The sequence below is a fragment of the Hylobates moloch genome, unplaced genomic scaffold, assembly GCF_009828535.3.
Source record: "Hylobates moloch isolate HMO894 unplaced genomic scaffold, HMol_V3 SCAFFOLD_21, whole genome shotgun sequence".
Classification (NCBI taxonomy): Eukaryota; Metazoa; Chordata; class Mammalia; order Primates; family Hylobatidae; genus Hylobates; species Hylobates moloch.
Window position 1 is genome coordinate 25,601,587 of NW_026652296.1, and position 26,903 is coordinate 25,628,489.

The following is a 26,903-nucleotide window of genomic DNA, read 5'->3' on the forward strand; positions in this document are numbered from 1 at the left end:
TTGGGAGGCTGAGGCAGGAAAATTGCTTGAACCCAGCATGTAGAGGTTGCAGTGAGCCAAGATTGCACCACAGAGTGAGACTCCATCTCAAAAAAAAAAAAAAGTCCTCGATGGATTTCTTCCAACATTTTTGCCTACATGGAAAATGTCATCAGTGATCTTAGCTAGATCTTCTGTAGAACTTGCTGCAGCTTCTACATCAGCACTTGCTGCTTCACCTTGTACTTTTATGTTCTGGAGATGGCTTCTTTCCCTAAACCTCAGGAGCCAGTTTATGCTACCTTCAAACTTTTCTTCTGCAACTTCCTCACCTCTCTCAGCCTTCATAAAATTAAAGAGAATTAGGGATTTGCTCTAGATTAGGTTTTGGCTTAAGAGAATGTTGTGGCTTGTTTAATCTTCTATCCAGACCTCTAAAACTTTCTCCATATAAGCATTAAGGCTGTTTCACTTTATTGTTCATGTGTTCACCGGAGTAACACTTTAATTTTCTTTCTTTTTTTTTTTTTGACACAGAGTCTCACTCTGTCGCCCAGGCTGGAGTGCAGTGGCGCAATCTCGGCTCACTGTAAGCTCTGCCCCCCAGGTTCACGCTATTCTCCTGCCTCAGCCTCCAGAGTAGCATGGACTGCAGGCACCCGCTACTATGCCCGGCTAATTTTTTGTATTTTTTTTTTTAGTAGAGATGGGGTTTCACCGTGTTAGCCAGGATGGTCTCAATCTCCTGACTTCGTGATCCACCCGCCTCGGCCTCCCAAAGTGCTGGGATTACAGGCATGAGCCACTGTGCCCAGCCTTAATTTTCTTTGAGAACTTCTACTTTGCATTTACAACTTGGCTAACCATTTGGTGTAAGAGGCCTAGCTTTTGACCTATCTAGTCTTTTGACATACATTCCTCACTAAGCGTAATCATATTATGGTTTTGATTTAAAGTGAGAGGTGTATGTGACTCTTCTTTTTTTTTTTGAGATGGAGTCTTGCTCTGTCCCCCAGACTGGAGTGCAGTGGCACGATCTCGGCTCACTGTAACCTCTGCCTCCTGGGTTCAAGCAATTCTCCTGCCTCAGCCTCCTGAGTAGCTGGGATTACAGGCACCCACCACCATGCCAGGCTAATTTTTGTATTTTTAGTAGAGATGGGATTTCACCGTATTGGCCAGGCTGGTCTCGAACTCCTGACCTTGTGATCCTCCCACCTCGGCCTCCCAAAGTGCTGGGATTACAGGCGTGAGCCACCACACCTGGCCATGACTCTTCTTGTCACTTGAACATTTAGAGGCCATTGTAGGGTTATTCATTGGCCTAATTTCAATGCATTTTCCCTCACAGAATAAGGAGGGCCAAGAAGAGGGAGAAAGGTGAGGGAACAGCTGATCAGTGGAGCAGCCAGACACATACTACATTTATCAACTATAGGTTTGCCATCTTATATAGGTGTGATTTGTGACACCCCAAAACAATTACAATAGTAACATCCAAGATCACTGATCACAGACCACCACATCAGATATAATAATAATGAAAAAGTTTGGGCTGAGTTCAATGGCTCACGTCTGTAATCCTAGCACTTTGGGAGGCCAAGGTCGGAGGATCACTTGAGGCCAGGAGCTCAAGACCAGCCTGGTCAACATAGTGAGACCTTGTCTCTACAAAAGAAAAAAAAAGTTTGAAATATTGCAAGAATTACCAGAATGTGACACAAGAGACAGGAAGTGAACATATACTGTTGGAAAAATGGCACTGATAGACTTTCCCCACAAACCTTCAATCTAAAATCACAATATCTACAAAACACGATAAAATGAATAAAATGAGGTATGCCTGTATATGAGTCCCTTTACCCTCCCCTTGTTATTTATAATTGTCCTATCCATGACATCTACATACATTGAAACTCTCCTAGACTGTGTTATAATTTTTTCTTTCAATGATCATAAATAACTTTATGTAAGGAGAGAAAAATAACCTATCTTTATCCAGATATGTACCAATTCTGTTGCTCTTCCTTCATTTCTGTACTTCCAAGTTTCCTTTTGGTATTATTTCACTTTGGCTTCTATTAGCATTTCTTTCAGAGCAGGTGTTCTGGAGACAAATTCTTTTAGGCTTTCTTTATCTGAGAATGTTTTTATTTCACTTTTATTCTCAAAGGGAGTATTCACTAGATAGAAAATTTCAAGCTGACAATTTCTTTCAGCACTTTACAGGTGTTACTCCATTGTCTTCTGGCTTCCATGGTCTCTGATGAAAATCTGCAGTCATAAGAATTATTGTTTCCCCATATGTAACGCATCAGTTTTTGGTGGCTACTCTTAAAATTTTTTTCCTAATATTTGGTTTTCAGAAGTTTGATTAGGGTGGGTGGGGTTTTCATTGCTTTTATCCTTTTGGGGTTCACTGAGATTTTCAATTCTGTAAATTTATATCTTTAACCAAATTTATGGTTTTCAGCCATCATTTCTTCAAATACTTTTCCACTTCAGTCTCTTTCTCCTCTATTTCAGAAATATTGATGACACAAATATTAGACCTTTTGATATTTTTCCACAGGTATGTGAGGCTCTGTTAATTTTTTTTTTTTTTTGGAGGCAGTCTCACTCTGTTGCCCAGGCTGGAGTGCAGTGGCCCGAACCTGGCTCACTGCAACCTCTGCCTCCTGGGTTCAAGCAATTCTCCTGCCTCAGCCTCCTGAGTAGCTGGGACTACAGGTGCATGCTACCACACCCTGCTAATTTTTTGTATTTTTAGTAGAGATAGAGTCTCACCATGTTGCCCAGGCTGGTCTTGAACTCCTGAGCTCAGGCAGTCTGCTCACCTCCGCCTCCCAAAGTGCTGAGCTTACAGGCATGAGCCACTGTGCCTGGACTATTTTTAACATATATCTAAAACGTCATCTTTCTTTCTCTTTCTTTCTTTCTTTCTTTCTTTCTTCTTTCTTTCTTTTCTTTCTTTCTTTCTTTCTTTCTCTTTCTTTCTTTCTCTCTTTCTTTCTTTCTTCTTTCCTTCCTTTTCTTTTCCTTTTTTTTTTTTTTTGAGACAGACTCTTGCTCTGTCACCCAAGCTAGAGTGCAATGGCGTAATCTTAGGTCACTGCAATCTCTGCCTCCTCAGTTCAAGTGATTCTCCTGCCTCAGCCTCCCGAGTAGCTGGGATTATAGACGAACACCACCACACCTGGCTAATTTTTGTGTTTTTAGTAGAGGTGGGGTTTCATGATGTTGACCAGGCTGGTCTCAAACTCATGACCTCAGATGATCCACCCACCTTGGCCTCCCAAAGTGCTGGGATTACAAGTGTGAGCCACCACTCCTGGCCAACATCACATGCTTTATTCTTATTTATTCTCATTTACTTTTTGAATTTTTTATTAAAAAATTTTATAGGTACATAGTAGGTGTCTGTTTTAAAATTTTTTTTTTAATCGACAGCCTACCTTACCCAGTATTCCCAGGTGGTCTCACTCCAAATCCTAACCAGGCCTGACCCTGCCTAGCTTCAAAAATTAGACAAGATTAGGTGCATTCAGGATGGTATATCTGTAGACTGTTCATTTTTAAAATATTTTTTTCTCTATGATCTTTATATTGAATAATTTATATTGATCTATCTTCAAATTCACTCATTCATTCATCCGTTATCTCCATTCTACTACTGAGTTCTGCAGCAAATATTTTACTTCACATAATTTCTATTTGGTTCTTTTTCATAATTTCTATTTCTCTGCTAAGAACTTCTACATTTCTATTTATTTCAAGGATGTTTAACTTTTACCTCATGGGGGATGGTTATAATAGCTACTTTAAAGATTTTGTCAGATAATTCTAACATCTAAATAATTTGTGGATTAACATCTATTTGTTTTCTTTTCCCTTAAACATTTATCAGTTTCTTGGTTCTTGGTATGTTAAGTAATTTTGGATTGTATCTTGCCCATCTTGAGTGTTAGATTGTGGGACTCTGAGTCCTGTTTAAATTATCTGGATGGTGATTATTTTATTTTAGCAGGCAATTAACTCAATTAGGTTCAGACTACAAGTTTTGTCTCACCTGCTGTGTGGGTGGTGGTTGCAATGTCAGTTCATTTTCAGAATCTTTGCCAGGCTGTTTGAATCTACCACATACTACTCGGGTTAGTCTGACAGTCAGATGGTGATTTATATTACAGTTGAGTTACAAAGCCATTACCAAGCTTTCTTTTTACCAAGCACATGTGCAGGTTGGTAGTGAGCTTGCAATTTCTCTTGGCTCATGCACAGATTTAAGGGATCCCTTTCTCTAGCTCTTTCCTCCCTAGAGGAACTGTCCATGCTCTTAGCTAAGTCGGTGTCTCCATTTGTGCCTTGGAGTCTAACCTCTTTTATGTCCTGCTCCAGGACATCACTCCAGCCACTGCCCTCTCTTTTCTGTGTCATCAAATTTTCCCTGTCTATTGATTATCCCTATAAGTGTACAAACATACTATATTATCTACCTTATTAAGAGAAAAAAGTTTTCTTGATCCCATAAGCCTCCTTACTTAACCCAACACTTCTTAATATCCTTAATTAATATATTTTTAAATATCTTCTCTGTTCTTCTGTAAAACAAACCAAACTCCTCCAAAGAGTTATTTCTAGTCACTGTCTCAAATTAGTTTGTTTCTTTAGCTCATTCTAATTAGGCTTTTGTCCCTACCACACCACCAAAACTGCTGTTTATCAAGGTCACCAGTAATCTCCATCAATAACCGATTATCAGTCCTTACCTTATTCCACTATCTGTTATATCTGTTACAGTGGTTACTTCCTCCTTAGAACACTTTTTTCACCTGGCTTCTGAGATTCCACTCTCTCAGCTCTCATCATACCTCACCGGCTACTCAGTTTTCTTTACTGGTTTCTCCTCAATTTCCAGCCTTTAAATGTTGGGGCGTCCTCAGGGTTTAGTACTTGAACGTTTTCTCTGTCTAGACTATTCCTTAGGTGATCCCATCCAGCTTTTTGAGTTTACATGTTATCTATATAGTGAGCTCTCAAATTTAGGTCTTCAGCCTAGACATTTCCCTCAACTGCAGACTTGTATACCAACTGCATTCTATCAGCATTTCAACTTGGATGTCTAATAAATATCAAATGTAGTATGTACATAATGAATGCATTTCCCACCAAAACCTGCTTCTTCTATAGCTTCCCCATTTCAATAAATGTCAATTATAGCCTCCAGTTGCACAGATCAAAACCTCTGAGTCATTTGTAATGTAAACTTTATTGAGGCATAACACTGATACAGGAAAGTGCTCAAATTATAAATGTACAACTTAGTGAATGTTCACAAAATGAGCATATATCGATATAGCCAGCATCCAGATTAAGAAACAGGGCAGGCCAGGTGCGTAGGCTCACGCCTGCAATCCCAGCACTCTGGGAGGCTGAGACAGGCAGATCACGAGGTCAAGAGATCAAGACCATCCTGGCCAACACAGTGAAACCCTGTCTCTACTAAAAATACAAAGATTAGCTGGGTGTGGTGGCGGGCGCCTGTAGGCCCAGCTACTCGAGAGGCTGAGGCAGGAGAATGGCTTGAACCTGGGAGGTGGAGGTTGCAGTGAGCCGAGATTGCGCCACTGCACTCCAGCCTGGTGACAGAGCAAGACTTTGTCTCCAAAAAAAAAAAGAAAGAAACAGGGCATTGCCTCAGAAGCCCTCATGTCTCCCTTCTAATCATTAGCTTCTCAAAGGTAACCAATATCCTGGCTTCTAACACCACAGGTTAGTTCTGTGTGTCTTTGAAATTTATATAAATGTAATCATATAGTTTATACTTTTTTTGTGTTTGGCTTCTTTTGATCAATAGTATATTTGTGACATGCATTTATATTAAGATGTGTAGTTTAAGTTCTTCCATTTTCATTGTTGTATATTCCATTATGTAAATATAGTATAATTTGTTTCATTATTCTATTCTTTTTTTTTTTTTGAGAAGGAGTCTCGTTCTGTCGCCCAGGCTGGAGTGCAGTGGCGCAATCTCGGCTCACTGCAAGCTCCACCTCCCGGGTTCACGCCATTCTCCTGCCTCAGCCTCTCCAAGTAGCTGGGACTACAGGTGCCCGCCACCACGCCCGGCTAATTTTTTGTATTTTTAGTAGAGATGGGTTTCACCGTGGTCTCGATCTCCTGACCTCGTGATCCGCCCGCGTTGGCCTCCCAAAGTGCTGGGATTACAAGCATGAGCCACCGTGCCCGGCCTTCATTATTCTATTCTTGATGGTGTTTGGGTACTTTTTAGTTGGGAATATTACAAAGAATACTGCTATTGACAGAGCAGGAGCACCGTCATCTTGGACAAACACCGCCACTTTAAGTTCCAGCTCCCTTTCTAGCCTCATGCATTTCAAGGAAATCACTCTCTTCTAAGTACAAATAGACAGAAAGAGCAGACAGTAAAACACAGATAAGACAGCTTGGGTACAGAGGGAGGTGGGGGGAAAGTCTCCTGGGTAACTGCCAAACTTCACCCTCATACAATGGCCCCCAGTAAAACAGTAGGCCCTAATAAGCACATTCCTTTCCCTTCAGGTGCACTAAGATAGGGAAGCCAAAAGCAACCCGGGGGATTTGCCTGCAGCTGCAGAAAGATGTATGGGAACAGACACACAACTCTCCCTCCCAGATAAGCACAACAAAGAAAGACAGAAGCAGTCCAAGCCTCTGATAAATTCTCCCACACTGAATCCTTAAAAACACTTAGTCTGTAAGAGAGTGTGACTCTGACCTAACTTGGCCAGCTGCCCCACCCAAGTTTATTCAAAATAAACCTGTCCCTGTTGACTGTCGAGCCGCCCTTCGTGTTTTTCTCCTCTTTCTTTAATTCTTACAGCTATGACTAATCTTGTATATGTCTTTCAGTGAACATAGGTAAACGTTTCTGTTAGGCATATGCCTAGGAGGCAGATGTTCAACTTTAGTAGATACTGCAGTTTTCCAAACAGTGGTTGTTTCATACCAATTTACCTTACCAACAGCAATGTAGGAAAGTTCTAATTGGCCTGTATCCTTCTCAATACTGTCTTTTCTTTCCTTCCTTGTTTGTCTTTTTCTTTCTAACTATTCTGATGGGTAAGTAGTGGTATCACCCTGGTCCTTGCCACCATCATTTTTCACCCATATTATTGCCTCCTAACAGGAATTTACGAGTATCCTTGGAGCTCCCTGAGTATTTCTTTGCCTTTTAAACTTTGTTTCCCCCCATGGTAGTCATAGTGATGCTTTTCACATGCAAGTCAAATCATGTCAGTCCTCTTCTCAAAAGCCTCCAATGGCTTTCCATCTCACTCAGAACAAATAGCAAAGTACAGATAATTGGCGTATTAGGCCCTCGGTTATTTGCCTCCTGCTCTTTCCCTCCTCTTTGCCTGTACCACTTCAAATAAACTGGCCTCCTTGTTCATGCAATAAACCAAGCTTACTCCTCAGGGCTTTTGTACTTGTTCTGTCTATCTAAATTGGCTTGTTCTTCCCTTGGCCACTCTTGCACTTCCTTCATATCTCCGCTCAACTGTTATCTTATTCCAGAGGCCTGCCCTGATTACTCTGTCTAAAACAGCAACTCAGTTATTCTCCCTTCAACCTCCCTTATTTTTCTACCTATTTCCTACTTATTATCTCTGACATTAAAAAAAAATTATTTGTTTAGGGTCTGTCCCTCCCAGTAAACTGTAGCTTCTAAGACAGACTTTGTTTTGTTCTCTGCTATGTTTCTCTATTCCCACGTCCTAAAACAGCGTCTGAACCATAGAAGTCACTCAATAATTTTCTTTTTCTTATTTAGTAATTCTAGTGACCCGACTCAATAAATTTTTTTAAATAAATGCATGAGAAATTGACAAATTGTAACAAGTCCAGAAGAACAATAGCAGGTTACTGAAATGCACGTCAAATAAGGAACCCTTGAAGAAAGTAGGATGTTTAACCTAGAGAAGAAAAGATTGCTGGGCGCGGTGGCTCACACCTGTAATCCCAGCACTTTGGGATGCTGAGGCGGGCGGATCATGAGGTCAAGAGATCGAGACCATCCTGGCCAACATGGTGAAACCCTGTCTCTACTAAAAATATGAAAATTAGCTGGGTATGGTGGTACATGCCTGTAGTCCCAGCTACACAGGAGGCTGAGGCAGGAGAATCACTTTAACAGAGGAGGCAGATGTTGCAGTGGGCCGAGATCACACCACTGCACTCCAGCCTAGCGACAGAGCGAGACTCCGTCTCAAAAAAAAAGAAAAGATTTGGGAGAACAGGACCATCATCTTTGAACATACGTAGGACTGTCACATGTGGTTTTAGAGGTCAGAAGTTGGACTTGACATGCCAAATACTTCCAGTAACAGGGAGTTCACTACTTTGTGAAACAGCCAGTTCCATTATTGAATTGCTGGGTCAGAAAGTTACATTAAACTAACATTTATTTCTCTTTGACTTCCTCTCATTCATTAATCTGTTCCCTGGGTTCCACAGACCAAATCTAATCTCCTCTTCACTTGCATTTGGATGAAATAAAACACCAGTTTAAGGAAATAAGAAAAACTACAGGACTTTTGTTTTGCTGAGAAAAATAAACATACTGAAAAATGAAAGGCTTAATAAAATAATGGGTTTTGTTGTTTGTTTGGGTGGGAGAAGGGGGCAAGGTTGTGAGAGGAAAGAGAAGGAAGAGAGATAAATTCATTGATGTTTAGGGAGATCAAGCTTAAGAAAAAGAACAGAAATGTTTAAGAATTGATTAAGCTTCTGCTGTGTGGGGTATGGTAGAGCCAGGATCCCCATGAAGCAATCAGTACAATATCCCTGCATTGCAAGTTGGATCTATTTTTTGGGATATGTAGAAATCCTGATTATAGCGAGCGTGATGCAAGATTAAGGCTACCCATGAGAACCCCGTTATATGCCGGTACACTTACAACAGACCTTCAGATATACCAAGGGATATTAGAAGAAATAGAGTTTTGGTTTCTTTTTACTGGGTGTAAGAATAATAACGTTGCCAGGAAATGAGAATAATAACATCTATAGGAAATGATAATAATATCTGCCCATCTTTCCTAATAAGCTTTTTGAGCATATCAATAAAATTTTTCATGACATAATAGAATAAAATGTTTCTGTGACTACAAAATTGTACAAAAAAGTGAGTGATTATGATCAGTAAAGTAAGGTGCAGATTGGATGAAATAATTTCCTTCCTCAAAACTTCAATTCATTCATTCATCCAGCCATTTATTGACTAAATTCTAAATTCCTGGCACTGTTGTAGATACTAAGGATACAAAGATGAACAAGGGTATTGGGGGAACCAGCCCCCGATATTTCAACGTAGGTTCTTTTCTATTTTCCCTAAGTGTCGGCTCGACTGAGAAATAAAGGGAAAGAGTACAAAAGAGAGAAATTTTAAAGCTGGGTGTCCGGGGGAGACATCACATGCTGGCAGGTTCCGTGATGCCCCCTGAGCCGTAAAACCAGCAAGTTTTTATTAGCAATTTTCAAAGGGGAGGGAGTGTACGAATAGGGTGTGGGTCACAGAGATCACATGCTTCAAGGGCAACAAAAGATCACAAGGCAGAAGGTCAGGGCGAGATCACAAGGTCAGGGCGAAACTAGAATTACTAATGAAGTTCCATGTCCCGCTGTGCACACATTGTCATTGATAAACAACAGAGTTCAAGAGCAGAGAACCGGTCTGACTAGAATTTGCCAGGCTAGAATTTCCTAATCCTAGCAAGTCTGGGGATGCTGCAGGAGGCCAGGGTGTGTTTCATCCCATCTGCAACTGCATAAGGCAGACACCCCCAGAGTGGCCATTTTAGAGGCCCCCCCAGGAATGCATTCTTTTCCCAGTGCTGTTAATTATTAATATTCCTTACTGGGGAAAGAATTCAGCTGTATTTCTCTTACCCATTTTTGGTAATAAGAGAAATATGGCTCTGTCCTGCCTGGCTCCCAGGCAGTCAAACCTAATGGTTATCTCCCTTGTTCCCTGAACATCGCTGTCATCCTGTTCTTTTTTCAAGGTGCCCAGATTTCATATTGTTCAAACACACACGCTTTATGAACAACTTGTGCAGTTAATGCAATCATCACAGGGTCCTGAGGTGACATACATCCTCAGCTTATGAAGATGACGGGATTAAGAGATTAAAGTAAAGACAGGCATAGGAAATTATAAGAGTATTGATTGGGGAAGTGATAAATGTCCATGAAATCTTCACAGTTTATGTTCTTCTGTCATGGCTTCGGCAGGTCCCTCCATTCAGAGTCCCTGACTTCCCGCAACACAAGGGTATTTTGCCCTAGAGGAGTAAATAATTACCTATTGCCTATAGACTAAGTATAACTTTTTAGCATGACCTTCTTAATCTGGTACTAAAATTTGATTTCCCATAACATTTCCTTATATAACCAATATTCAGAGCAACCACATCAGACAATTTAGCATTCCCCAAACATAAGGTGCACTTTTATCCACTTTGTCTTTATGCTATTATATCAGTCTGGAATCCACTCATTATTTATTGATTCAAAACACATGTATTGGACTCTTTCCTTGTGCCAGGCACTATGTTGGGTATCAGGAACACAGAGATAAATAAGATATAATCTCTGCCCTCAAAGATCTTAGCCTAGGAAAGGAGAAACATCTTTCCCTTTTTCACCTACTGTAATTCTCTTCTTCAAGTCCCAGATGAAAACTATGGCCTTTGTGTAGCCTTCCCAGATCTCTTTCTTTCAGTACGTAGCTTATAATTACTTTGAATCTTTTCATTCCTTCTGTGTTAAAATAAACTGTTTTGTATGCCTCTCCTTCTAGACTATCAGTTCCTGGGCAGAGATCGTGTTTTACCCACTTTTGCATCCCTGCTAGTAGTTGGCACAATTCTTTGCATAAACCAGTCCTCAGCAACAGTTGGCTGAGTTGGAAAAAGAATGCGGTTCAAAACTTAAACCTCAGGCCACCTGGCAGAGATATAAAATCAAGGCACACGTGTGGAACTGAATTAAAAGATGGGGAATCCAGTAAGTGAAGTCACCCAGAAGGATACTTTTAGAATATGCCAGGGAGTCATTTGTTTACCTTTATTTCAGATTTGTTTATTTCTCTTGTAAACTCCAACTGGAGCTCTAATAGTCTGGCTGCCACATAACAGACCTAAGCCAAACATTCTGAGGTCATTCCCAAAAAGAGGAATGGAACTTCTAGGACCTTTACAGTTGTCCTGTCAGTCATCTGGACTTAGGAATGTAGAATCCTAGTTATCAGAGCTGGGAGATACCTTAGATATCTCAGAGATTACAAACTCCCTCTCAGAGAGGGTCACTGAATTATCTAAGGTCATGTAGCTATGAACACGTATTCACATACGTAAGCATAAGCAGATGAACCTTCCATTCACTCTTTACCCTGTGTAGAAACTCCTGAAAATGAGGATCATATCTTCTCCCTAAAAGGTCAGAGTTATTCATCCCACTGTTTCCCTGATTATTTACCTCTCCTGTTTTGGACATGGGCATAAATTTTCAGAGAATCCCTCCAAGTAGTACCTTACCTCCTTAACCTATGATTCCTAATGCCTCTCATGGAATGATGTAGCAGCAATAGCTCAGGATCAAAAGTCAGAAGTCCCAAGTTCTAGGGCCAGTTCTTGTACCACCTCACTATGGAACTTTGGGCAAGCCACTTACAGCTACCCAACCTTATTTCACTATTAGTATAAGCGTGTTCAGGCCAGGCGTGGTGGCTCATGCCTGTAATCCCAGCACTTTGGCAGGCCCAGGTAGGTGGATCACTTGAGCTCAGGAATTCGAGCTTGGGCAACATGGCGAAACCCCGTCTCTACAAAACAAACAAACAAAACAAATTTAGGTGGGCTTGGCGGTGCATGCCTGTAGTCCCAGCTACTCAGGAAGCTGAGGTGGGAGGATCGTTTGAGCCTGCGAGGTGGAGACTGCAGTGAACTGTGATCACACCACTGCACTCCAGGCTGAGTGACAGCAGATTTGGAGGAAGATAGATCAAACTATGGATTGAGGAAGCACGAAGAAGGAATTGACCTAATTGTTAACATGTTTTGCAGGCCACTGACTTAAACAGCTATTGCTATTTTTTCTTTTTTTTTTTTTGAGACAGAGTCTTGCTTTGTTGCCCAGGCTGGAGTGCAGTGGCGTGATCTCTACTCACTGCAACCTCCGCCTCCCAGGTTCACGCCATTCTCCTGCCTTAGCCTCCCGAGTAACTGGGATTATAGGCATGTACCACCACGCCCAGCTATTTTTTGTACTTTTTTTTTGGTAGAGACAGGGTTTCGCCATGTTAGCGAGGATGGTCTCGATCTCCTGACCTTGTGATCCGCCTGCCTTGGCCTCCCAAAGTGCTGGGATTACAGGCATGAGCCACTGCACCTGGCCAGATTGCCTATTCTGGATGTTTCACATATGTTGAATCATATAATACCTGGTTCTTTGTGACTGGCTTCTTTTACTTATCTTTTTTTTTTTTTTTTTTTTTTTTTTCAGGAGGCTGAGGCAGGAGAATCACTTGAGCCCAGGAGGCGGAGGTTGCAGTGAGCCAAGATTGCGCCGTTGCAGTGAGCCAAGATTGCGCCATTGCACTCCAGCCTGGGCTCAAGTGATTCTCCTGCCTCAGCCTCCTGAGTAGCTGGGATCACAGGCATGCGCCACCATGCCCGGCTAATTTTCTGTTTTTAGTAGAGGCAGGGTTTCTCCATGTTGGTCAGGCTGATCTCGAACTCCTGATCTCATGATCCACCCGCCTCGGCCTCCCAAAGTGTTGTGATTACAGGCGAGAGCCACTGCTCCCGGACCACTTATCATGTTTTTAAGGCTCATCCATGTTGTAACATGTGTCAGTACCTCATTTTCATGGCTAGATAACATTCCATTGTATTAAAATACTACATTTTGTTTCTCCATCAATTAACAGACATTTGGATTGTTACCATTTTTGGCTATTAGGAATAATGCTGCTGTGAACATTCATGTACAAGTATTTGCATGGATGTATGTTTCAATTTTCTTGGGTATATACTAGGAGTGGACTTGCTGGGTCACACAATAACTCTATGTTTAACTTTTTGAAGAACTGTCAAATTGTTTTCCAAAGTGCTATACCATTGCCACCAGCAATGTATGAGGGTTCCAATTTCTTCACATTCTTGCCAACACTTGTTATTGTCTGTCTTTTTTCCTATAGCCATTTTTTTAAAAATTTTATTTTTCCATAAGTTATCGAGGTACAGGTGGCATTTGATTACATGAGTAAGTTGTTTGGTGGAGATTTGTGGCACCCATCACCCAAGCGGTATACAATGCACCATATTTGTTGTCTTTTATCCCTCACCCCCCTCCCACTCTTTGCCCCAAGTCCCCAAAGTCCATTGTATCATTCTTATACCTTTGCATCCTCATCGCTTAGTTCCCACGTATCAGTGAGAACATACGATGTTTGGTTTTCCATTCCTGAGTTACTTCACTTAGAATAATAGTCTCTAATCTCCTCCAGGTCATTGCAAATGCTGTTAATTCATTCCTTTTATGGAGTAGTACTCCATCATATATATATATACCAGAGTTTCTTTATCCACTCATTGATTGATGGGCATTTGGGTTGGTTCCATGATTTTGCAATGGTGAATTGTGCTGCTACAAACATGTGTGTGCAAGTATCTTTTTCGAATAATGACTTCTTTTCCTCGGGGTAGATACCCAGTAGTGGGATTGCTGGATCAAATGGTAGTTCTACTTTTAGTTTTTTAAGGAATCTCCACGCTGTTTTCCATAGCAGCTGTACTAGTTTACATTCCCACCAGCAGTGTAGAAGTGTTCCCTGATTGCTGCATCCACGCCAACATCTACTATTTTTTTATTATTTGATTATGGCCATTCTTATGGGAGTAAGGTGGTATCGCATTGTGGTTTTGATTTGCATTTTCCTGATCATTAGTGATGTTGAGCATTTTTTCATATGTTTGTTGGCTATTTGTATACCTTCTTTTGAGAATTGTCTATTCGTCTCCTTAGCCCACTTTTTGTTGGGATTGATTTTTTTTGTCTTTCTGATTTGTTTGAGTTCATTGTAGATTCTGGATATTAGTCCTTTGTCAGATGTATCGATTGTAAAGATTTTCTCCCGCTCTGTGGGTTGTCTGTTTACTCTGCTGACTGTTCCTTTTACCGTGCAAAAGCTCTTTAGTTTAATTAGGTCCCAGCTATTCACCTTTATTTATATTGCAACTGCTTTTGCTTTTTTTGTCATGAAATCTTTGGCTAAGCCAATGTCTAGAAGGGTTTTTCCAATGTTATCTTCTAGAAATTTTATAGTTTCAGGTCTTAGGTTTAGGTCCTTAATCCATCTTGTGTTTTTTTCTTTTTTGAGACGGAGTCTCGCAGTCTCACTCTGTCACCCAGGCTGGAGTGCAGTGGCGTGATCTCAGCTCACTGCAAGCTCCACTTCCTGGGTTCACGCCATTCTCCTGCCTCAGCCTCCTGAGTAGCTGGGACTACAGGCGCCCACCACCACACCCGGCTAATTTTCTGTATTTTTAGTAGAGATGGGTTTCACCATGTTAGCCAGGATGGTCTCAATCTCCTGACCTCGTGATCTGCCCGCCTCGGGCTCTCAAAGTGCTAGGATTACAGACATGAGCCACCTCGCCCAGCCCCTTAATCCATCTTTAGTTGATTTTTGTATAAGGTAAAAGATGAGGATCCAGTTTCATTCTTCTGAATGTGGCTAACCAATTATCCCAGCACCATTTGTTGAAAAGGGTGTCCTTTTCCCACTTTATGTTTTTGTTTGCTTTGTCAAAGATCAGTTGGCTATAAGTATTTGGGTTTATTTCTGGGTTCTCTGTTCTGTTCCATTGGTCTAATGTGCCTATTTTTATACCAGTATCATGCTGTTTTGGTGACTATGGCCTTATAGTATAATTTGAAATCAGGTAGTGTGATGCTTCCGGATTTGTTCCTTTTGCTTACTCTTGCTTTGGCTATGTGGGCTCTTTTTTGATTCCATATGAATTTTGGAATCGTTTTTTCTAACTCTGTGAAGAATGGTGGTGGTATTTTGATGGGGATTGCGTGAATTTGTAGATTGCTTTTGGCAGTATGGTCATTTTCACAATATTGATTCTATCCATCCTCCTATAGCCATTCTTGATGGTATGAAGTGGTATCTCATGGTTTTGATTTGCATTTCCATAATGACTATAATGATGTTGGGCATCTTTTCATGTGCTTATTGGCCACTGGTGTATCTTCTTTAAGAAATGTCTAAAATTTACTCTGCTTTTTCCTACTTTCATTATTGAATCTGTTCTGTCTATCTTTCCTATCTGGGCATGGTCATATCTCACCCATTCACAAATACCGTGTTTCTCCCCCAGATTCCTCTGATTCCTTCAGTTTTAGTAGAGGAGAGAAAGCATAAATCCTAGAACACAAAGGCATGGGTTTGAATCCTAGCTCTGATACTATATTAGTCCATTCTTGTGTTGCTATACTGGAATACCTGCAAGTGGCTAATTTATAAAAGAAAGGAGGTTTATTTTGACTCACACTTCTGCAGGATGTACAGGAAGCGTGGCACCAGCATCTTCTTCTGGTGAGGCCTCAGGAAGCTTTCAATCATGGTGGAAGGCAAAGGGGGAGCAGGCATATAAGATGAGAGAGAAGGAAGCAAGAAAGAGGAGGGGAGGTCTCAGATCCTTTTAAACAACAAGATCTCATGTGTAATCTAACTGAACAAGAACTCACTCATCACCAAAGGATGGTGTTAAGCCATTCATGAGGGATCTGCCCCCATGACCCAAATACCTCCCATTAGGCCCATCTCTAACAATGGAGGTCACATTCCAACATGAGATTTGGAGGAACAAAACATCCAAACCATATCAGTTATTAACTTTCTTATTCTCCCTAAACATGTTTCCTAATCTAAGATGAGAATATCTATCTTACAAGACCAAAGAGAGTATTAAATGATAAACGCAAGTTACAGAATTGCAAAAACTATATAGCAATATGTAAATTATAGCTACAAGAGTAAATCAGAGCATAACATTTTTCTTTCTTTCTTTCCTTTTTTTTTTGAGATGGAGTCTGACTCCGCTGCCCAGGCTGGAGTGCAGTGGCACAATCTCAACTCACTGCAACCTATGCCTCCTGGGTGCAAGCTATTCTCCTTCCTTAGCCTCCTGAGTAGCTGGAACTACAGGCATGCACCACCATGCCTGGCTAATTTTTGTATATTTAGTAGAGACAGGGTTTCACCATATTGCCAGGCTGGTCTCGAACACCTGACCTCAGGTGAACTGCCCACCTCAGCCTCCCAAAGTGCTGGGATTACAGGCCTGAGCCACCATGCCCGGCCACATAACGTAACATTTTTATTTGTGTGTTTCTTCTAGTTATGCAAAGCATTTTGCCTTGTATTGTTCTTTTTTGTATGTTTTATCTTCCCAAGAAAAGACTGGGCTCCTTGAGAAGGATCATATCCTAATCGTTTTGTGTCTTCCAAAGTACATAGCATAAAGCCTTCTATATGGAAGTTTCTGACAAACGTTTATTAAATGAGTAAATAAATTAATGATGTGAGATATAGTGAACATTTATGGGTTTTTGCTGTTTTTGCTTTTCTATTTTATTTTTCTTTTGTTCTGTTTTTTGAGCCCAGGAGGTTGAAGCTGCAGTGAGCTATGATCGTGCCACCAATTCCAGCCTGGGCAACAGACCAAGATTCTGTCCCAAAAAAAAAAGATAATATATGTAGAGTCAGTAAATACAGCAGTGGCTACTGATCTCCAGGTTTCTCATTTGCATCAATTCTTTAAAATCACCTGTACCTGTTTTGGTTGCCCAGCATCTGAAATCTCTTCCTCTGTGTGAGTCTTAATGGGAGACAGGTTCTCACCTCCATAAGAGAAGTCAAAGGCATCTAAAGTTTTCCTTTTCCCCCCTGCACTTGCAGCTAAGGCAAAAGCAACATGATCAAGGCTTGGTCATTTGGCTGCTTCCACTCAGGACATTGACTCTTGAACAAATGATGTAAAGACACAGGTATCAGAGGAGAATTCCTTTAACATGGCAGCATGCATTGGTGATGGAGATAGTGCTTCCAGTTGTGGTATCCTTAATACCATTCCTGTGGTGTGACTTTGGCTGTCGTCCCTGGTTCTACTTTCTGAGCTGGATTATCTGGCTTTCCCATCAACTCTGAGGATTACTTAATAACCTTCCAATATACTTATTTTCTTGGCAGAGTTGGTTTCTGTTGCTTGCAACTAATAATCTTAGCATACCTCTGGAGTAAGGATTTGGGGAGAATGAGAAAGCAGGAGGCATTCCGTTTTTCCTTTATGAAATTTCTTTGTAAACTTCTGTGTTATTGCTGTTGTTGTACCACTTCTGTCATTTAAAAATATGCTTTTAAAATAAATAACCTAGGGCACAGTGGCTAAAGAGAAATGGTAGAAAAATTTGAGGGGCCAGGCGCGGTGGCTCACGCCTGTAATCCCAGCACTTTGGGAGGCCGAGGAGGGCAGATCACGAGGTCAGGAGTTCAAGACCAGCCTGACCAACATGGTGAAACCCTGTCACTACTAAAAATACAAAAATTAGCTGGGCATGGTGGCACATGCCTACAATCCCAGCTACTTGGGAGGCTGAGGTAGGAGAATAGCTTGAACCCAGGAGGCGGAGGTTGCAGTGAGCAGAAATCGCACCACTTTACTCCAGCCTGGGCGACAGAGTGAGACTCCATCTCAAAAAATAAATAAATAAATAAATAAATAAATAAATAAATAAAATAAAATTAGAAAATTAGGTTGGGGCCACATTGTGCAAGGCCTTGAATGTCATTTTGAGGATTCTGAATTTAACTCAATGAGAAATTTAAAAAACAGTCCAGGTGCGGTGGCTCACGCCTGTAATCCCAGCACTTTGTGAGGCCAAGGCAGGTGGATCACTTGAGGTCAGGAGCTCAAGACCAGCCTGACCAACATGGTGAAACCCCGACTCTACTAAAAATACAAAAAATTAGCCGGGCGTGGTGGCACATGCCTGTAATCCCAGCTACTCGGGAGGTTGAGGCAGGAGAATTGCTTGAACCTGTGAGGCAGAGGTTGCAGTGAGCTGAGATCACACTACTGCACTCCAGCCTGGGCAACAGAGAGAGACTCTGACTCAAAACAAACAAAACAAAACAAAAACAAAACAACAACATAAAACAGAATAATGACACAATTAGATTTGTGTTTCTTACTGCCATGTAGAAGATGAATTAAAATATGGAGAAATTAAGAGACAATTTCTTAGGAGGAGGCTACTGCCACGGTCCAGACAAGATTGAGAAAATTTCTCAATTTTGAAAGAGAGAGACACACACATACACAAGTTGGGTTATCTGGAAGCAGAGGCTGAGACAGAGTTTGAGGTGCAGGATGCTTACTGGGGGAAGAAGCAGGGCTGAGCTAAGAGAGAAGTCAAACTGCAATGCAGATCTGACAAAGACCCAGCTTCCCTGGCAGGGAGCTCTGGAGTGAATATTTCCAGCCCTGGCCAGCCCTTGTCAATCCAACCTATTCTCAGAGTTGTCCTGCAGTTGGCCAAAATGGCCCAACTTTTATACCCCTGCCTTGCTTAGGCACCAAGTGAGGGCAGCCCTGGGATGGGCATGACTGTCCTTGTGCAGGACTGTCCTCTACACCTGAGGCAGACATTGAAAGAACTGAAGCAGGCAGAAGCTATCTGCTGGCTATTCCCCCTATAGTTGAACGGCAAGTCTTTTTTTCTTATTTATTTATTTATTTATTTGAGATGGAGTTTCGCCCTTGTTGCCCAGGCTGGAGTGCAGTGGCGAGATCTCAGCTCATTGCAACCTCTGCCTCTTGGGTTCAAGAGATTCTCCTGCCTCAGCCCCTGCTAGTAGCTGGGATTACAGGCACCCACCACCACGCCTGGCTAATTTTTGTATTTTCAGTAGAGACAGGGTTTCGCCATGTTGGCCAGGCTGGTCTCCAACTCCTGACCTCAGGTGATCCCCCAACCTCGGCCTCCCAAAGTGCTGGGATTACAAGCGTGAACCATCGTGCCCAGCCAACAGGAAGTCTTTCTTTGGAGGTAGAACTGGATGGTACACCTTCATGTTTACCACAAAGAAAGAGAGGAATTATGATATCTTGAACAAAAGCAATGGGGTAGAAAGGAGTGAATGTGTTTTATAGATGCTGTATTTGGTAGATGGGGATAAATAAGAGGGAGTAAATAAAGGTTAACACTGAGTTCTCTCCACTTACATGATTTGATGGTTATTCTCTTATCCATTAATGAACAGTAAACAGCAGAAGTAGAGAGAGCAGATTTGGGGAGATAGATAATACATTTGATTTTGAACATGTTGATTTTGAAATGTCTACAGAACATTAAGGTAGAGATGATTTTAAAGAATCAGTGCAAATGAGAGGTCTGGAGATCAGAAGCCACTGCTGTATTTACTGACTATACATATACTATTTTTTTTTTTTTCTCGGTCTGTTGCCAGGCTGGAGTGTGGTGGCACGATCATGGCTCAATGCAGCCTCAACCTTCTGGGCTCAAGCAATCCTCTTACCTCAGCCTCTTGAGTAACTGGAACTACAGGCCCACATCACCACGCCCAGCTAATTTTTTCTATTTTTTTGTAGAGACAGAGTCTCACTATGTTGCCTAGGCTGGTCTCAAACCCCTGAGCTCAAGCAATCCTCCTGCTCTGCCTCCCAAAGTGTTGGGATTACAGGTGTGAGCCAGTCATTGCGTTTGGCATTTTTTTTTTTTTTTTTTTTTGAGACGGAGTCTCACTCTGTCGCCAAGGCTGGAGTGCAGTGGCATGATCTCCGCTCACTGCAAGCTCCGCCTCCCGGGTTCTCGCCATTCTCCTGTCTCAGCCTCCTGAGGAGCTGGGACTACAGGCGCCCGCCACCATGCCTGGCTAATTTTTTGTATTTTGTTTAGTAGAGATAGGGTTTCACCGTGTTAGTCAGGATGGTCTCGATCTCCTGACCTCATGATCCGCCTGCCTCGGCCTCCCAAAGTGCTGGGATTACAGGCATGAGCCACCGTGCCCAGCTTGCGCTTGGCATATTATTTTACGTATATACTTTTATTTAATACTCTTCATGCCTCTATGAATTAGGTATTGTTTTTCTTATACCCTTTGGTATATTTTATTAATACCATTTGGGAACAAAAAAACTGAGACTTGAAGAAGTTAAATTTCTGGCTCAAAGAAGTAAAACTTAAGTCTGATGACAAAACACATACTCTTTTTTTTTTTTTTTTTTAGAAAAAAAAAAAAAAAAGAATCTCGCTCTGTTGCCCAGGCTGGAGTGCAGTGGTGTGATCTCGGCTCACTGCAACCTCTGCCTCCCAGGTTCAAGTGATTCTCCTGCCTCAGCCTCCCAAGTAGCTGTGATTACAGGCGCATGCCACCACACTTGGCTAATTTTTGTATTTTCAGTAGAGATAGGGTATCACTGTGTTGGCCAGGCTTGTCTTGAACTCCTGACCTCAAGTGATCCTCTCACCTTGGCCTCCCAAAGTGCTGGGATTACAGGCGTGAGCCACCGTGCCTGGCCGACAAAACACATGCTCTTAAAGATAAAATTATATTGCTTCTCCATGGAAACCACTGGTAGATAGTATTTGCAGCCATGAAGGTCAGTAGGTCACCTAGAAAGGGTATAGTTCAAACAGCAACAAAAGGAACCAAAAAATGGAATTCTAAGGACGCCAACATTTCCAGGGTGAATCGAGTAAGATGACATAGTCAAAGGGATTGAAAAAAAGTAGACAGAACAGTTTTAAAAATTGAAGTATGGTATCTCAGAAGTTAAGGCAAAAAGAGAGTTCTAGTCCGCAAATTTGCAGATACCATGTAGGGTGATGGTTTGACAATTAGAGGTTACTGGTGATCCTAGAGTAGTTTATAGAGAAGTCAGATTGCAGTGGGTCTAAGAATGAGTGAGAAGACCAGGCGCGGTGGCTCACATCTAATCCCAGCACTTAGGGAGGACGAGGTGGGCGGATCACGAGGTCAGGAGTTCAAGACCAGCCTGGCCAACATGGTGAAACCCCATCTCTACTAAAAATACAAAAATTAGCTGGGTGTGGTGGCGTGCGTCTGTAATCCCAGCTGCTTGGGAGGCTGAGGCAGGAGAATTGCTTGAATCTGGGAGGCAGAGGTTGCAGTGAGCTGAGATCACGCCATTGCACTCCAGCCTGGGCAACAGAGCAAGACTGTGTCTCAAAAAAAAAAAAAAAAAAAAGGAATGAGTGAGAAATAAGGAAGCAGAAGAAATAGGTATAGGTTACTTTTCCAGAAATTTTGCAAAGTGGAGGAGATAACAATGCCTTCAATGTAAGAAATTTATTAATGTTATTAATTGATTAATAATTGATCACTGCCATATGACTTTGATTTTACATTTCCACCACTTCTTCGTGTTACTTCTTTCTACCCTATTATACCAGTGTCCCATCCCAAGTCTGACACATCTGGAAGCACTGAATGTTGTATTTTGATTGTGGATGACTTGTTTATTTGGTTATATCTTTTGAACGCCTCAGGTGATTCTGCCTGTCTTTGGAGGATGGGCCATAGGCTTCCTGCCCCAACTCCATTATCTGTTTTCCACAAAGATAGATAAACATTCACTTATCAGACTAATTTAGCAAAGCATACATGTTCTTAGGTTCTTAGCAAACCCAGTACTTTGTCCACCTCTCCTCTCCATCTCCCCTCCCTCAAATCTTCAGTGGGCAGATGTGGGAGAAGAAAGGAGCTCTCACTCCAAACCTTCTGGTGTTTCAGCTGGGGAGTCTGGCTTCACAGTGAGCTGAAACTTTCCCTTGCCAGCCTCCATCAATCCAGCCCTTTCTGAGGGGGCTGGAGAGTAATTAACATCGCCGTCCACCTGTGCACAGGAAGATGCCTACAGCCACACCAGCAATGATGAAACTGCCCACCAGGACGCCCAGGACCAGCGAAGTGTAGGAGCGGCTTGTTTGGCTCCCTGCAGAACATGCAGAGAGTTAGCCCGAAGAATAGGCCCCCAAGGAGTGCATGATTTGAGTCAAACCCCAAAGCGTTTCTGCCCCAGAGGAAAGGAACCCGTTTACCAACTGACTGAAACTGCGTGTGTTCTGTCCCAAACCCCCAGCTGTGGGCCTCTTCTTGCTCTAGGCATCCATCCTTCAGATCCATCCATTTGTCTGGAACCCGCCCTCTCCCCAGCTTGCAGGCCTGGGCCCCGTCCCATCATACCTTTCGTGTTTTCCGCGGAAATATGTTTCTGCACATACTGCACACAGGTGTCCTCCAGGAATTCCCGCAGTTCATACCGAGTGCGGTTGTAGGCATTGAGCTGCTGCAGAACGAAGGTGACCACTCCGGAGGTGACCTGGGTGTCTGCCTGCCACAAGGCTCTCTCCGGCCGGAAACTCACAAAGGAGCTCCCATTCACAGCCACTTCGAAGAAGACATGGGCTCTAGAGCCCTCGGGAGGCAGCTCACAGCCCAGGAAACAGCGGATGGTCAGAGGAACTGTGGATAGAGAGTCAGGGTCAGGGGACTGTGCAGAGAGGGTGCCAGGTGTGGGGCGAGGCCCAGCAAGGGAAAAGAACATGGGAAGGCAAGAGTCAGTGCTGTGAGGAGGAGGGAGTCTAGGTCAGGGAACTATGGGGAGAAGGGCCTGGGGCTGTGAGGAGGGGTTTGGGGTTAGACTGTTAGAGGCTAAGAAAGAAGGGGCCAGGGACTATGATGAAAAAAGGGAATTGTCAGGCCTTGTTCAACTGGTGATAGAAAAAAAAACACGGGGTGAGGCTGGGGCAGGGGCGGTAGCTCACGCCTGTAATCCCAGCACTTTGGGAGGCTAGGGCGGTGGATCGCCTGAGGTCAGGAGTTCGAGACCAGCCTGGCCAACATGGCGAAACCCCGTCTCTACTAAAAATACAAAAAATTAGCAGGGCATGGTGGCGAGTGCCTGTAATACCAGCTACTTGGGAGGCTGAGGCAGGAGAATCGCTTGAACCCGGGAGGCAGAAGTTGCAGTGAGCCAAGATCACGCCACTGCATTCCAACCTGGACGACAGAGCAAGACTTCACCTCAAAAAAATGAGGTGAAGTCTTGCTCGGGTGGGTGGGGTGGGGGACTAGGAGAGAAAGGAGTTAAAGGCCATGATGCGGGGGGAACGGGGACGGAGTGGGGCTTTGAGAAAAGAAACTGGCGTCTTTGAGAAGAAGGAGTTAGGGTTGTGACGGGGAAGGAGTGGGGCTTTGAGAGAAGAACTTGGGGTCTTTGGGGGAAGAGTTGGAGTCATGAGTGGAGCTAAGAGCGAAGCCATCAGTTTGTATGAGGAGAGGTGGCTGGAGGGTGGAGGGTGAAGTGCTGGGGGGTGTGGGAAGGGAAGGACGGAGATCTATGAAGAAAAGGAGTTGGAGGACTGTGAGGCGAGGGATGAGGAGTTTTCTGGGGACCTTCGACGTCACGGTGTCAGGGCCTTCCAACAGGATCTACCCCAAGAGGTTATGCCAGCAGGACGACCGCCCGAGTCGGGGCTTTCTTAGCGGGGACAACTGCCTCTCTCCAGCCCCCACCCAGCAATCTTCAAAGGCCCAGGCGCCACCGAGCTCCAGTGGCTGCCGGGTCCCTGCAAGCCCCAGCCCGCCTCGCCCCGCCCCCACTAGCCCCGCCCAGACCCCGCCCCCGCTGCGCGCCTACTCACAGGCCAAGGTCCGCTCCTGGTGCACCAGGCGCACGAGGCTGTGGAACTGGAGCAGGTAGGACTGCAGGCCACTCTGCGTGCGCGCCCAGCTCTCGGGCTCCTGCAAGGGCTGCAGCTGGATGATCGTGGTGTTGGTGCTTGGGCCTTCCAGCACGTGCGTTAGGTGTCCCCCCAGCGACGCGTTGCCCTGGTACCACACGTGATAGGGGTCGCGGAAGTATGAGATCTGGAGCATGTGAAGGCTTTGGAGGCCTGCGGACAGAGTCAGCGTCAGCCTGGGCCGGCGTGGGAGGGGGCGGCGGGCAGCGGAAGATAATAACCCCCTACCTCGAGGCTAGCCGCCCGCCTTCTCGACCCTTCATAAACTATAATGTGCCCTCCCACCGCTTCTCCCATTTGACGCTCACAGTAACTCTGCCAGGAGGACAGGACAGGGATTATTATCTCCATTTTACAGATGAGGAAACTGAGGCCTGCAGTGGAAGAGACACTCCTTTCTGCCTCCTTTTTCACCCTCGGCTCTCCCTCCCCCCGTTTCCTGTTAACCTACTGAACAAATGGTTAACAAATCCTGACCTGAATAAAATCCCAATTCCATCGCCTGTTCTCCATCTCCTCCTCCACTGTCCTGATTCAGGATTCATCCCTCTCATCTGGACTGGGGTAGTAACTTTCTACTTCATCTCCCCGTTCTCTATTCCGACCTCCACCTGACCCAGGGATGAGATCATGTCCTTTTCCTACTTAAAATCTTCCAGTGCCATAACCCCCTCCCCTTCATTAATCAAAAATAATCATAGCCAATGTCGATTAAGTGCTTATTATAACCTGGGCAATGGGCTTTACATACATTATTATCTTTGTGCCTTTCCCCAGTGGCTTAATGTAGTAGCTACTATTATTAACCCCAGTCTACATGGGAAACTGAGACAGAGATAGTGTAGCAGAGCCAAGGTTTGCACATAGGCAGTCAAGTCCAGCACTCAGCCATTCTGCTACACTGCCTCCCAACAGGATCAAGTCCAGAGTCTTTAGCCTGGCATTCAAGGCTGCTAGAGACCTGGCCCCTGCTGCCTTTTCTGGCTGCTTCCTGCTGCTTATATATCAAACTAGTTGGGGTTCTTCATGTTGCCTTTGGCTGACACATGAATAGCATGTCAGGATTGCTCTGCCTCCCTTTTTCTGCCTGGCAAAGTTTATTCATGATTTAAGACCCAGCTCAGAGACTGGGCGCGGTAGCTCATGCCTATAATCCCAGCACTTCGAGAGGCCAAGGCGGGCGGATCACTTGAGGTCAGGGATTCAAGACCAGCCTGGCCAACATGGCGAAACCCCATCTGTACTAAAAGTACAAATATTAGCCAGGTGTGGTGGTACATGCCTGTAGTCCCAGCTACTCAGGAGGCTGAGGTAGGAGAATCGCCTGAACCTGGGAGTTGGAGGTTGCAGTTAGCTGAGATTGTGCCACTGCATTCCAGCCTGGGTGACAGCACAAGACTCCATCTCAAAAAAAAAAAAAAAAAGAAAAAAGAAAAAAAAAGACCCAGCTCAGTTGCCCTCTTCTTGGAAAATTTTTTCTGATGCCCCACGAGACACAGTGGGTCTGTTTCAGTGATCCCAGACCACCATATATTAGTGTATATCTCACGGGATTCTACCTGACTGTCTCCAAACACACACAGGCCACACTGGACTCCTCTAGGCTATGGAACTATGCTTGGTAGTCTCTGCTTCCTACACCCAGAAAAGAGGCTGGCACAGAGTTGATGGCCAGAGCACATTTGGATGAGTCCGGGGTTGTAAATCTGTGTGTGTGAGTGGGTCCTGTCTGTGTTTGCATTTGAGAGGTTGTGCTTTGTATCTGCAGATGTGAATAAGTATATTTATGGATAACCCTAGACATGGTCCTTAACTACTCTGTGACCCAGTTTCCTCCTTATAAAATGGAGATAGTAATAATATTACCCACCTTTCAGGGTTTGTGCAAGTTAAATGGGTCAGTACATGTGTTAACCATAGTAAGCACTCATTGAATACTGGTTATTATTTGCTGCCTCTCTGAAGGGGAGACTGAAGCTATGGGGATTGTGAGAGAGGGGAAAGGAGGCCCCTGTGCAATTATAGGGGAGCGTAATAACTCCCTTTTCTGCTTAAACAGGGCCACTTCAGCAGCCTGATCGCCCATAAGTTCTATTAGGCACAGCATCTCTTTCTCCCCAGTTCCACCAGCTGCACCCAGTCTTCTTCCATTTTTCCCTAGCCTCCCCTCACCTCTCTCTGCCTCAGTCTTCCCCCAGTTCTTCCATCAGTTTTCCCAGTGTCTTCCCATTCCCTCCATTTCTCTTCTCTTCTGAGCCTCTTCCCGTCTCCCCTAGATGTACCCCTATCTACCAGCACCCCCAGTTCCCCTTTCTCCCCTCTCCCTGGGGCTGATTCTCCTACCCTCTCTGCTGGTTTCTTTCTCGTGTTTCCAGTCATCCTGTTTCCCCTAGCCTCTTTCATCTCCCCCTTTTAGGGGCTTAAATATACTAACTCACCTTGGCTTTGGGACACGAACCGGTCCGCAAGACTCTGCCTGCCCTGTAGAGAGATCTAGCCAGCTGCAGACACAGATGCTGTGAGATAAGCTCTCCTGTGGTGTTGCCACATACCCAGATAGACTGAGATTCTCCAGAACCATCCTGAGGCAGGAGATGTGCCCCCGACTCACCATCTGAGGCGTCTTGGCTACAAAAGGCCCAGCCAGACAGCAGCAGTATCGGCAGCAATGTTGTCAACATCCTGAAGTTGAGGCTCTGGACCTGGGTTCCTAGCTCGGGCCGGCTGTGCGTTCCGCTGGCAGCAGTCTAGGGAAAAGAGAAGTGAGGACCGTCTGGGAGGGGCGGAGTCTGGGCAGAGGAGGATGGAAGGAGGCCAGGAGATGGGAGGAGGAAGAGGCTTATAAAGTGTTATTCCTACTGTGTCTCATTTCCTACTAGGGGGCCGGCCTCCCTCCTGCCCTCCCTCTGCCCCGCCCTTCATTGCGCCCTCCTGCCCAGACCTGCCTTTTCCCTTCTCCTTGGGCTGCTTCCTAGGAACCAGGAACAGGGAGCGGAAAAGGG

General features: G+C 44.0%; 1 protein-coding gene across 4 annotated transcripts in view; it reads right to left on the minus strand.

The window, feature by feature from the left end:
• The window catches only part of PROCR (protein C receptor), a 43,273-nt gene extending 16,608 nt beyond the window's left edge, over nt 1-26,665 (minus strand). The window contains exons 1-5 of one of the 4 annotated variants that reach the window (XR_009211542.1): nt 26,513-26,644; nt 23,803-24,054; nt 22,343-22,621; nt 15,601-15,662; nt 11,794-11,860 (exon numbers count right to left, since the gene is read on the minus strand). Coding sequence is in view for 2 of the 4 variants with exons in the window: in XM_032142298.2 (XP_031998189.1) it covers nt 21,976-22,091; nt 22,343-22,621; nt 23,803-24,054; nt 26,513-26,582 (717 nt within the window). In the remaining 2 variants the exon portion in view is untranslated. Of the gene's footprint in view, nt 1-11,793; nt 11,861-15,600; nt 15,663-21,426; nt 22,092-22,342; nt 22,622-23,802; nt 24,055-26,512 lie in introns of those variants that run through there. The other 3 variants (XR_009211541.1, XM_032142298.2, XM_032142300.2) reach the window with 3 other exon arrangements.
• Nucleotides 26,666-26,903: the final 238 nt, after the last annotated feature.